At 39.8% G+C, this 12900-nt stretch overlaps 1 protein-coding gene across 2 annotated transcripts in view; it reads right to left on the bottom strand.

The window, feature by feature from the left end:
- SCG5 (secretogranin V) overlaps window positions 1-12900 on the bottom strand; it is a 62199-nt gene that overhangs the window by 16559 nt on the left and 32740 nt on the right. For both annotated transcript variants that reach the window (XM_025189462.3, XM_006132692.5), the window contains exons 4-5: window positions 9913-10025; window positions 57-110 (exon numbers count right to left, since the gene is read on the bottom strand). In XM_025189462.3, the coding sequence (XP_025045247.2) occupies window positions 57-110; window positions 9913-10025 (167 nt within the window). The remainder of the gene's footprint in view (window positions 1-56; window positions 111-9912; window positions 10026-12900) is intronic.

Here is a 12900-nt window from a genome sequence, read left to right as displayed (position 1 = left end):
TCTTCAGCAGCTCTACAGAGAATTAAAATTAAAACAAGTTGAATTCTGACAATTACCCTTTTTCTTCTTGTTGGTTCACCCTTTATCTTCTCAAGGAGTAAATTCTTATTCTGCAAAAATATATATAAAAATATGGATCAAATTTGGTTAATTCTTCTTTTAAAGCAAGACCGTGTCATTTAAACATTAGCATATGAATATTTTGGAAACCAGTTTAGATCAGAATGCCATGTTATTGGAAAGATAAACCACAAGGAAACATGTGGATTATTGCAGCCACTAATACAGTATTTTGCTATTTTTCAAGAATAGTCAGTGTCATCAACAATTAAAAACACAAGCATATTAGTCTGAGATGTTATACTGTACTGTACATTTTTGTGTGCAGGATATAAGTGCCTCAGGAAGTGGGGAAATGTTAAAAATACAAGAAAGCTGGGATACCAGTCTGTTATAGCTCTTCCTTTCTTATGAAATAATTGTACCTGTTTAATTTTTTTCCTTACAGTATATGCTTTCAATATTCCTTTTTTAAAAAATTGCTGTCCTAGTCACTTATATTGTTGCCGTAAGTATTTTACTATTCTCTATGCAAAGAAGTTTTGCTAAAATTCTTTTAGTGCCCACTCCTTTCTTTCTTTAAGTAGTGCCCCCAATAAAGTTTCTAAAAAGCATTTGGTCTATAACATTTTTAATAGAGTGAACCTTTTAAAACCTGCCAAAAATGTCTTGGCAGAAAGGAAAGTTATGATGAGGAAAAAAATATGACTTTGTGACCAAAGTTTGTATAAGTGTTTCCACATATTGCTATATTTCATACACGTAGTGAACTCGAATAAGGTCTGGAATATCGGACACATGCTCAACAGATTTTGGTTCAATTCTGATTATACTGTAGAAAAAAGAAGCAACCTGAAAATGCGGTGAGTTTCATTTTTAAAGACAAATACTATATAAACAATGCCATTAATTCTGCTATAAACAACTTACCTAACATTGATCATATAAATAGGGAGTGAGAGACAAATTCACACAACATTTCTACCCTCTATGCAGCCTTCATACGAGAAAAACAAACATTTTAGAGAGCTACAATGACATCTGCCAAAACTGTCTGTTTTGTACTTTTCATGTTCATTAAACCCAAATTCACAAGGCATATCTCTTGCCCAACCTCAACTATTTCATCTGGGATGTGCCAGAAAGGCAAAGGAACAGAGAGGAAATTGGCCAAAGAGAGACATTCTTGGCTACAGTCATTTAGCAAATTCACTTGGGGGGATAAAAGGTTACTCACCTTTCATAACTATTGTTCTTCGAGATGTGCTGTTCACATGCATTCCAATTAGGTGTGTGCGTGTCACATGCATGGATGTTGGAAACTTTTCCCCCAGCAGCACCCATCAGATCACCAGGGAGCTAGCTCCCTGGTGTAGTACTGGTACAGCTCACTACAGTAGTCTTCTGATAATCCGGAACCTATGGGATTTAGGTGGTGCCGGATTATCAAGTATGCTGAACTATCAGGAGGTACTATAAACTGGATATATATATACTGTATACATTATATACTGTATATAAAGTGTTCTTAATCCTTTTTATTGTACATACAGTATACTGTAATGTTTTAGTTTTTTAAAGCCTTTTTTACCCTTTTTGCTCAGTTCAGCTGCTGCCGCTGTTACCTTGTGACTCATTTTTTGCCGAAGCTCACTCACTAGGCTCTTGCCATTTTGATGCTGGACTATCAGGAGTGCCGGACTATTGGATGCCAGACTATTGGGATTTTACTGTACATATAACCCTGTTGACCTGACTGCTCCTCAATGCCTTCTTGCCAGCTATTCCAATAGAGGGAAAGGAGGGAATGGATTATTATGAGAGCTGAGCAACTGTTTTTATTTCTTCCGGTGCTTGATTATGTTGATTCCAATTAGATGACTCCCAAGCTACTCCAAGGAGATGGGATTGGAATTAATGCATTATGGACTGTAGGACTGCTCCATCTACAGCAGCGTCATTTCTTGCCTGTTGGTCAATGGCATAATGAGCTGTGAAAGTATGGATTGAAGACCAGGTCACAGCCCTGTATACATTATGAGTAGGGACTTGGGCTAAGCAAGCTGTCGAAAAGATTTGAGCCTTTGTGGAATGGGCCATGATCAACGGCTCTGGGGTACCAACTAGTTTATAGCACTTATGGATACAGGCTGTAATCCACAAAGAGATATGCTGAGGAGAAACAGGGAGGCCCTTCATATGGTCAATGAGGGCCACAAACAGTTGGGATGATTTCCTGAAGGATAATCAATATGGAAGGTTAGAGCTCAATGGACATCCAGAGAGAGTGCAGCTGTTACTGCTGTGCATTGGCATCTGGCTTTGGATAAAACACTGGAAGAAATATATCCTGATCCATGCGGAACTGAGAGATCACTTTGTGTAGGAAGACTGGGTAAGGTCAGAGCTGCACCTTATCCTCGTGAAATATGGTATAAGGGGACTAGGATATGAGTGGTCTCAGCCCTGATACCTTTCTGGCAGATGTAATTGACACTAGAAAAGCCACAAGAGGCAGAGGAGCAAGAAGTGGCCCAGGGCTCAAAGGGTAAGTACATGAGCTTGGACAGGACTAAGTTAAGGTCCCTTGTAGGGAGAGATGGCTGCATCTGGGGATAGATCTTTTCCAACCCCTTGAGGAAGTACACAATCATGGGGTTTACGAATGCTGATTGACCAAACTCCCCACAGTGACCACTAGTTGTTAGATTATAAAGCTAACTCCTGCTCATCCAAATGTAGTAAATAGTCCAGAAAGGATGGGATAGGTGCCTGGATTGGCACTATCTAACATTGGGTACACCAGCATGTGGTGTGCATCTTTTCCACTTAGTGAAGTATGTGACCCTAGTGTACAGTTTTCTGTTGTCTAAAAGGATCGGCTGAACCTGGTGTGAGCACTGGAACTCTATGGTATTCAGCCAGGGAACTCTGCACAAGTGGTGGAGGAGCTCTGTACTGGTGGGAGAAGGTAAAGTCCAATGATTGCTACTCAATCAGGAACAATGCCTGTCCCTCAGTGCCAGGAGAGTGTCTGGCAAACAGTGTCACACGTCAGAGCCCAATGGGAATGGGCACCAATAATTCAGTGCTGGGGAGCACTGAATTTCATGTCTTGCATGCTTAAGGCACTGCTGGCACTAGTGAGTGGTACCAGGATTCGGGCAAGTCAGAGCAGTGCCTTGACCAGTGCAGTCCAGAGACGGGGAGCACATCACATCACAGAAGGCTTCCCTTGCAAGGCCAGGTGCCTGGCCAGTGCCAGAGGTCTAGGGACATCTGTTCATGGCAAAGGTGTCATCAGCTCAATTAAGACTCTGGCAGCCTCAAAAGTATGAGGCATTGTAGGCTTCACTGACTCCACTTCTTCACCGTCATGGGGGAGCCGCTCACTGAACCGTGCCTGAGCTAATGGAGTCAACGGTGTCGCTTCCCTTTGCTTGGAGGGCCTCTGGCCTGTAGGAGGGCTTAACAGACTTGTAAGAGGAGCAACCCCTTTCCCCTCTCTTGGGGGCTGCCAGGTATTTTCAGTGCTGCAGGTCCTTAGCAGAGACCTTTGCTCAGGTCTTACTGGTCTGAGTGCAGCTTTCATTAGCAATTGCCTCAAGCGAAAGTCCCATTCTTTCTTTGTATAAGGGCATAAATGATTTGCAATTCTTGCTAATAAGCTTCCCCCAAGCAATGCAGACATGAGTTGTGGGGGTCACTATTAAGCTTAGGCTTATAGTATGAACCACAAGCCTTAAAACCCTGGGCGTGTGGCATAATACACCTCCTTGAGTGGGTAGCAATGAATGAACTATCACCCTACTAACTAAAGTCACTAACAGCAAATTACTAACTATTAATAAACTACCTACTAAGCTAGAACAACTAGGCTAGGGTGCACTTGCGAACAATTGAACAGTGTTCCAAAACCACCACTGACAGTGAAAAGGAACAGTGGGACAGTCAGGCCTGAAGGGTCATATTTAGCATGCTATACTGGCCCCACTCCAGGGGGCTCTCTGGCTGGCCCAATCGGTGCTGCTAAGGGAAAAAGTTTCTGATGACAGTGCACATGGTGCACACACACCTCACTGGAATAGACATGAACAAGCTCTCAAAGAAGAGCTTCCATTTTAATATTTAAAAAAAATACAGATGAGTAAATTATTCCCTGTAAGAACCAGCACATCATTTGCAGTTTATCTTAATCCGCTGTTAGACCTTATACTTTTCATTCAGGGGGGGGGAAAAATCTCTCAGAGAGACAAACTTGCATGGCTATTAAGGCTAATACTCATATTAGGCAGGAAAATTCCTCACAATTGAACTGTTCCCGCTCAACAAGATCATATTTTGTTTAGTCTGTTTGGAAATGATTTAAGACCATAACTACCATTTAAGTATAATGTGTAGCACAGGGCAGATAGGGTTATGAAACATGATCTAAGATTGTGTTCATGTGGTAAAAGCAAATCTGAAAATATGTGCCTGTGATGGGTGTATGTGTTTGGGCCCTGTTTCCTTTTGCTTCTCCCTGTGCATTTCCCTAGCACCCAGCCTAGTTATTCAGTTTTGGACATTAGGGTCTGACCTTGGGCCCAAGTGCTCAGATTATGATGTTTGTACCCAACTGACTAATGCCATAGACTGGGGAGGAGAGGGCGGGATCTCTCCTTAGATCTCTTTGGTGATTTCAAGAAAATGCGGATGCCCAGCTCCATGCTTTGGATATATAGGACCATTTAGCATAATTTACTTAAAAGGAAAAATACAATAGCAACGCTGCACACTAGAGAAATACTTTTTATCATTATACTCAGAATCTCCAGGTCTCACAGTCTTCATATCTGAAGTTTTATGAACAGTACAAACTGGAAATATAGTGCATTGAACTGAAGAACCTGTTAGCATCCAACATTAAAAAAGGTCAACCATTGATGTGACCCTACCTAATAATCATTATTACTGCCCCCTCTTTAAAAATGTGATTGGGAAAAAATGTGTCCACATAATTGGTGCTCCCTGTTATTACAATTATTGCAAGTCAGTTATTTGGCGGTTAATATGCACAATTACCATAAAAATGCACATATAACTATGTACAAGCATTTGTAAAAATCTATTTTAAAACATCAAAATGCCTTCAGAGTCAGGCTGGAAAATGATCAAATTCTTTATTCTTTAGATGGACTAACCAATGTTGAAAAGCCAAGTGGCACAGCTCACTGCAAACCACACCATCCCTCTATTTTGTGCAACAGTTAATTTCTTGTGAGCAAGCTGCTAATTCAGTTGCGAATGACCTCTTTTGAAACATGTAACACCACCTGTCCTTATTGAACAGCAATTGTTTTCAGCTATACTAACCTTACAAGGCTGCCATAAAACATATTAATGGAGTCCTTTCCCCCATTTGTTAAAGAGATCCTCACTTGTTTACATAGAACCATCCCTGATTAGTGGGACAGACATCTTTCTGGGAGACAAAGGTGGGACGTCAACTTCCTAATGTCAAGTCTTTAAGGAGGAAGCTGTTCTTTCTGAGATGTCCAAAAATTACTTCTTTGCTCATTTCAACACCTGGAAACTCCAGATCCAATAGGATGAGATTTGGTCATCATATTGTACTATTCTGCTTCCCATCAGCTTTTTCAATATTAAGTAAATATAAAAAAGTCAGTACAAATAGAAATCCATAAAGTGCTAGCTACCGACGTTCAACAAGGTCTAAGGATCAGGGATAGCAATTTCTTTCATGCTGAGGTCTGGATCTTCTGGTACACTTATGCTCCTGCTCATCATTTCTCTCTCTTTTTTTTTAACTGGCTCTGGTTCACCCACTCTAACTGATAAGCTAAACCAGCACTGTTTCTATCCTAGAGATGGGAATTTATGTTATTTCCTGCTTCAATATACAGAAATGTTGTTAAAAATGTCATTGTTTTTTAGTTCTCCACATGTATCAGAATGAGTCAGATAGGCTGGCTATACTCTATTGCCTCTGGCTATACTCCATAGCATGAGCATGTTTAAAACTTCTGCAGTCAGCCAGTCTAAGAAATATTCCTATGTGAAAGAGTAAATTGTAATGGAAGTTATTTTGCTTGCCAGCAACAGCTCATGCACCTCTCTATATGGGTATCACCAGCTTGAGAGAGAAACTAGGGGGTGAAGAGATTTTGGATCCAGATGGAAAATATTTCCCTATTGCAAAAGAAAAGGTTTAATCAGAAAGGAAGAAAGGGGGAAAAAGCGAAGTTTCTCTGGCCAGAAGGTAAGAGATCTCAGCACTAGCAGATACATGCTTAAGGAGGAATCACCAAACTCATGTGATCTCAGGCATCTCACCAGCCTCAGGCATCTGTCCCATGGCAAGAAAAATACAATCAGCAGTCTTTTAGAATCTCTTATCCTCTGAAGCATAAAGATCACTATAAAAATTGGAAGTGAACAAGTCAATCTATGCATGTTTCCATTTCAGACACACAAAAAAAGGACTGACATGCTTATACATGAACTGATAATAATATGCCATCAATGATAACTTATCTCCATTAAATATAACTGAACTATATCAATATGGCTCAAATCTTCCTTAGGAAGTTATTGCTACCATTATTTAACCTTTACACAGTGACTACGTCTACACCGGCATGATTTTCCGGAAATGCTTTTAACAGAAAAGTTTTCCATTAAAAGCATTTTCGGAAAAGCACGTCTGGATTGGCCACGGACGCTTTTCCGCAAAAAAGCCCCGATCGCCATTTTCGCGATCGGGGCTTTTTTGCAGAAAAGAAAACTCTGCTGTCTACACTGGCCCTTTTGCGCAAAAGTCTTTCGGAAAAAGACTTTTGCCCAAACAGAAGCAGCACAGTATTTCCGCAAAAAGCACTGATTTCTTACAATAGGAAGTCAGTGCTTTTGCGGAAATTCAAGCGGCCAATGTAGACAGCTGGCAAGTTTTTCCGGAAAAGCTGCTGATTTTCCGGAAAAACTGGCCAGTCTAGACACAGCCATTATGTTTTCAGACTTGAAGTAACAGTCTGTCTCTCTCACACACACACACACGGGTGTTACAAAGTTCAATAACTACAATAATACTCAAGTATATTATTTTCTTTAAAAAAATCTATTTCTTTCCTCTCTTTCCTAAACAAGTCAACATTACTTAATCTGCAAATTCAGCTTTGACTATTAATGTTAAGGGAATACAGGCTGTTTGCTCTGGGACCTGTGAAATCACAAACAGTGTAGGTCGCTGACCCAGTGCTGTCAAGATCCCAAGAGGGGCTTAGGTTAGGCAGTGATCCCTTCCCTAAAATGATGGCCACATTTGAGCTATATTATAGAAGACACCCTGATGCTATAGGCACTGGGTACAGTGATTCTTAATTACAGAAATTTACCTACTCCAGTCACACAGACCAATTGGGGAAATCTGATCTAAAATAATACAATCCCCCCCCCCCCCCATGTCAGTCCTTGGCCTCTCGACTGAAATTGCCAACATATGCATCAACTAAAGGTAGCTATGGTAATTGTTTTGGAGAGAGAGTTTGCAGGGAGTGAGAGGGATATGGGTGCACTACAGTTATCTACTAGATAATCCACGTCTATGAACAGCCTATTTTGCTCATTCACTTCATATCTAAGACAGATTCCAATCAGTGACCTAAAACTGAAAGGCCCTGTGTCACCTTATCACATGGTTGTTATTTTAAAAAATCTCAATTAGCTAATTTGTAGACTGCCCTTTTGCTATAGTTCTTCAACAGCAGCATTACTGTATTTCTTACTCTTTTTAATATCTAGCAATGTATGATGAGGAAGCAATTGGGCCAACAATCTTGGATCTCAACTGAATATTTGTTCATGGATATTAGCAGCTGTTCATGGATATTAGCAGCTGTTTCATTTCTAATTAAAAAGATCTGGACGTGGCTTTCCTGCTGCCACATATAATTTTGGTCAGGAAGCAAACAGTTTGTTTTAATCCATATGTGGGAAGTTTTTTTTTCCCTGAATTAATAGTAACTGATGGAAAACTTTAAAAAAAAATCCACCAAAGCTCAAGATAAGGTATCTTACAATATTAACTAATGATTGCCCACAATTTATTTAGCATAAGTTGTTAGTGACAACATAATATGATGTACCCTGGTCCAGAAATGCTGTCATAGGCCAAAAACTTGCAGACATATTTTTATAGTCTTCAGAATGGCATTATGAAAATTAATTACTTATGAGTAATAAGAAAACTAACAACGTTATCTGGCATAAACAGTGTATTTAGTTCACCATCTGGTGTTTTTAATATTACAACTTTGATGCTAATTATTTAGACTGCATTAAGAGTCTACAATATTTGGATTTTTGGCTTGATTTTGCCTAGAATTTTAGGGATCATTTAAGTTAAGTAATTAAGGCTATAAATCTAAAGCTGGGCTGATTCTAAATGATGTATCATTGTCTCATGATTACAGCAAGAGGAGGCACTGCCAAGCACGTCTGTTTATCCATATCTGCATAGCTGGTTTTGAGTAAGATTATCTACACTAAACAGTTACAATTATGTATGAGATGTCTTGATTTGCTCTATAAGTGCTAGTCATGACCTGCTATTGTTGTCTTACATTGGATTTGGTATTAGACAGCCGATTGATGTAATGTGTCTTTTAAGATTAAGAAGCAGAACTCTCCTCAGACCAAATCTGGCCTGTGTTCTCATGTAAGTAATCTCACTGAAGTTATTATACTACTTGTATGCACAAAGCAAGATTTTGCCCCTATTTTGTTTGCTATATTTGTTATTCAGGATTCATTTAAAAACTGATTTTGGACCAAAAAAAATAAACTCATTTTGTAATACTGTTTCGGCTCAATGTAATTTTATTGGAAAAAAAGTCTCTTTAAATGAGGGAAGCTACAGACTGAGGATATTTCAACTGGATCATTTCAAGGCCTGATCCTGACCTCAGTGAAATGAATAATAAAACTCAGTCTGGAAGGGATCAATTCTGCCACCGTTGTGGATGCTGAATGATACCTTTCTCTCCATGAGTAGTCCACTGAAATCACTCTGCATATAGTAATATTGAAAGTTATTATTTAGCATGCCCAAGAGTAGCTGCATTTGGTCATGAATGACCATTAGCTAATAGTATAATCTCCAACGACTTGTCTCCTGCGCCCGGATTTTTAAAGGTATTCGGGAATTACTCTGCTCAGAATTATAAGGTCTAAGTGATTTAAGCTCTTAAGTCTCATTAAGAGTCAATTATGCATATGTCATATTTGAAAATGGGACTGAGCTGTCTAAGTCACATAAGCCTAAATCCTTAAAAGGTATTTAAGGCACCTTTGATTCCTCTGGGAACTAGGCACCCACTTTCGTTTGAAGATCTCAGCTTTCCACCTTGAATGTAAAATTAATCATTGACCAGATAATTTTAAAAACCTGGGCCCTGGTCTTTACTTATGATCTGAAATTTTGTGCTAAAAAATGCTATAAATAGGTTTGGTGGCCAGTGTCTTATAATCTGAATATGATCTGTTTGGGTAGTTGGATTTAACAAGTACATAACCATCACGCTTTAGGATAGGTGATAAACTAGAAGCTTCTATTTTCTGTAATTTTTATTGCCTATTGATCAGTAATATATTTTTCACTTTTTTGCCATTAATTTGATATTGATGTATTTTAAATAGGAGTAGGTACATCTCTTTAAGAGGTTTCCTTTCAAGTGATTCCTTTTTCAGGAGAAGGAAACTCACAGCCTGTTCCTTACAACGCTATGGTACCATTTAGCAGATCCAGGAGTCATTCTAACACTCAGCAAAAATGAATAAAAATAATTTACTCACCCACTTGCCAAGACTGGGATAGTCATGTTCTGGATCAAAAAGGTGTTGGTGCAGTTGGTATTCTCTACTGAACTCTGCAGTGTCTGGTGTATTTTCTAGACACCCATCATCAGCTGCAAAAAAGCAATAAGAAAGCACTGACTGCTTACAAACTTGCAAAGTGTGCTATGATCAACTCATATTTAGTTGCAAAATTTCTTAAATTCAGTTATTTTATACACATTTTTACAAAACTGGGGTGCTGTAGATGCTACACAGCTTTCTCTTTGAAAAGACTCAATCGGGGTATTTTTAATCTTTTTAACAGTCTTTTTTAAAGGCAGCCCACTGGAAAGTTAAATCTACTGCTTTTCCAGTTCCACTCCTCCACTCCTACCCTCCTCCCACCTCTGCCATCAGCATCACAAGCAATCAAGGGCACGGACAATATTTTTTTAGACAAAACACTGTATTCTTCCCAGTTTAAAAAAAAATCCCCATGTGAAAGAGATTTTTGTGCAGTTTAATAGCTACCACAAGAAATTTCTCTAGAATCCTCTAGAACCCAACTCTTTGATTAGTTAATCAATCGATATTTAATATCCTTACCTCAAACTGGGGATGGGGCTGTCACAGGCCTGTGGTGGCCTTGTCTCACAGCTACAGAGAGACTTGCTCCAGCACTGATCGATGCCAGTGTTGCCAAACAAACAATAACTCAGAAGGATTTGTTTTCCATTTAACAAATCCACAAACCTCAATGAGGAAATTTTCTAGTAATTTCTTTGCTTAATATAGTTTTAACAGTCACCACTTGGACACAGATTTGAGTTTCCACTTAAGGCCCCAAAAACCATTCTACTAAGATACTAGTAGACATAATCTCCACTAGGGATGTTAGATGGTGGGTTACAGAATAGTCAAGTAAGAGCATGAATTATTTCAAAAACAGACAATCACTATCCTTTCTTCTCCTCACCCCCCTCACCCTGTGTACAGGAGCTCTGAGTGTATTTCATATAAAGGAATTATTAGGGCTATTTGGAATTTTTCAGAATTTTAACAAATAATCAAATAAAAAGTTGCAAAAATATTTATGATTTTTTTTCTTTTCTAAACAATTCTACAGCTAGTCAGAACATCTGGTAACAAGATTAAGGATCTCTGTCTGTACTTTATTCAAATAACGTTAATAAATACTACACAGAAAATATTTCTCAATTATGAAAATACATCTAAGTTCAGAAATTTAAAATGTAATTTAAAAAATATAGTCCTCACTCCCAATACAGTCCATTCAGCTCCTATTGCAAACAAACAGTTTAGCTAATGATTTAAGTGCTGGAGTCCTTTGGGCACCTCACTTAATAAGAGCTGGATCTGCTCCTTACAGAAGTAGGAACCCACATGAATTGTGCCCAGGGTACTGAAAGGATCAGCTAAAACTCCAGGATGAAGATCACATTTGACAATGTTGCTTTTTTGACACAACGGAACTTTCTATCATGAAGGTAAAGCTCATGCAGGAAATAGAGTTTTCTTGGAGGCCAGTCCAGCTACGTCTAGACTGCAAGCCTCTTTCGAAAGAGGTTTTTTTGAAAGTATGTTTCAAAAAAGCCTCTTTTGAAAAAGAGCATCTAGAGAACAAGAAGATTTTTCAAAAAAGCAGCTTGCTTTTTCGAAAGAGAGTCTAGACACGCTCTTTCGAAAAAGCCGTTTTCATGCAATAGCACCTTTTTTCGAAAGATGACTTTCGAAAAAAGGCATTATTCCTCGTAGAATGAGGTTTACCACCATCAACAAAACCACCGTGTTCTTTCAATTTACTGTCAAGGAGAACGCGGTGGTAGTCTAGACGCAGGTACAGTTTTTTCGAAAAAAGGCCACTTTTTTTTAAAAAACCCTGTAGTCTAGACACACCCTCCAAAACTGTGGAACAAACATCCCCCAAAACTAAGGACCATCACAAAGCCCACTACCATCTGCAGTATGTGTAGATGTGTGTGTGTATGTGTTTGTGTGTGTGTAAATAAATTCCAAAATAAAAACACCCCATTGCTCACACTTCCCCCTTAGGGGAGAGGATGAGAGAATGTGTTAGATATTAACTACAATGCTTAATGCATAGGTACTCAACTGCAGGGCATGTCAAACTTTTTATGAGTGCATAATACAGAGTCAGTCATCTAATAATTCAGTAATTAACACCACCAACTAAAATTTGGTCTCTCTCTCATGGCCTATTGAAGACGGTGGCAGAGGTGAACAATGAAGAACTTGGGGATCTTTGCAGTTAAGGACTAGGCTCCCCACTGGGCTTGCTTTGCTTGTTTCCCTGGCTCCACATTGAGTGCCACTATCTGGGCTTGGCCCTTCTGATGCTGGTCTCACACTTCACTCAGGTGCCATTAAACCTCCACGAAGTGGTGCAGGCCAAGCCCTCAGAGCAACATGGCTCCTGCATGACCTTGAGGACTTTGCCTGTCATGGTTGTCTGGCTATGCCAAGGATGAGCTTGGGGAGGCCCCAGTGAGTGGTGCTAGGTGGAGGATGGAGTTTGTGCCTCCTGCAGGGAGCAGGTCTGGGACTGGAGAGCCCCAGCATTGCAACTCCTCCACAGGGCTTCCAAGAGACTCTAAGCTGGAGCCAGATGTAGGATGCAAGGGCTCATCACCCCACCCAGAGGACTGAAGGAATAGGAGTGTGGTACTATAACTTTTATATGAGGGTGATGGACCCTGCCACCAACCTGTTATCAAATGAATTACAAACCAAGATTTTAGGTCTTGCACAACCCAGAGTCCATCAGTCACTTGCATCCCACACACACCTGTGCTCGAAGGACTCTCCACACCTGTGTCCTGAAGTCCCCTTTGACTTACAGCCCCATCACATCTCTACCTTTAGGGCACCTGAAAACACACCTACACTTGCCAGTCATGACAGAGGGTTGGCTGGGCATGACATTTTGACCCCATGCACCACACATTTTACTATTGAAAGGGAGTG

The sequence above is a fragment of the Pelodiscus sinensis genome, chromosome 5 (assembly GCF_052426305.1).
Source record: "Pelodiscus sinensis isolate ZL-2025 chromosome 5, ASM5242630v1, whole genome shotgun sequence".
NCBI classification, from domain to species: domain Eukaryota; kingdom Metazoa; phylum Chordata; order Testudines; family Trionychidae; genus Pelodiscus; species Pelodiscus sinensis.
Note: the sequence above shows the minus strand (reverse complement) of the source record. Positions and strands in the feature narration are given on the sequence as shown.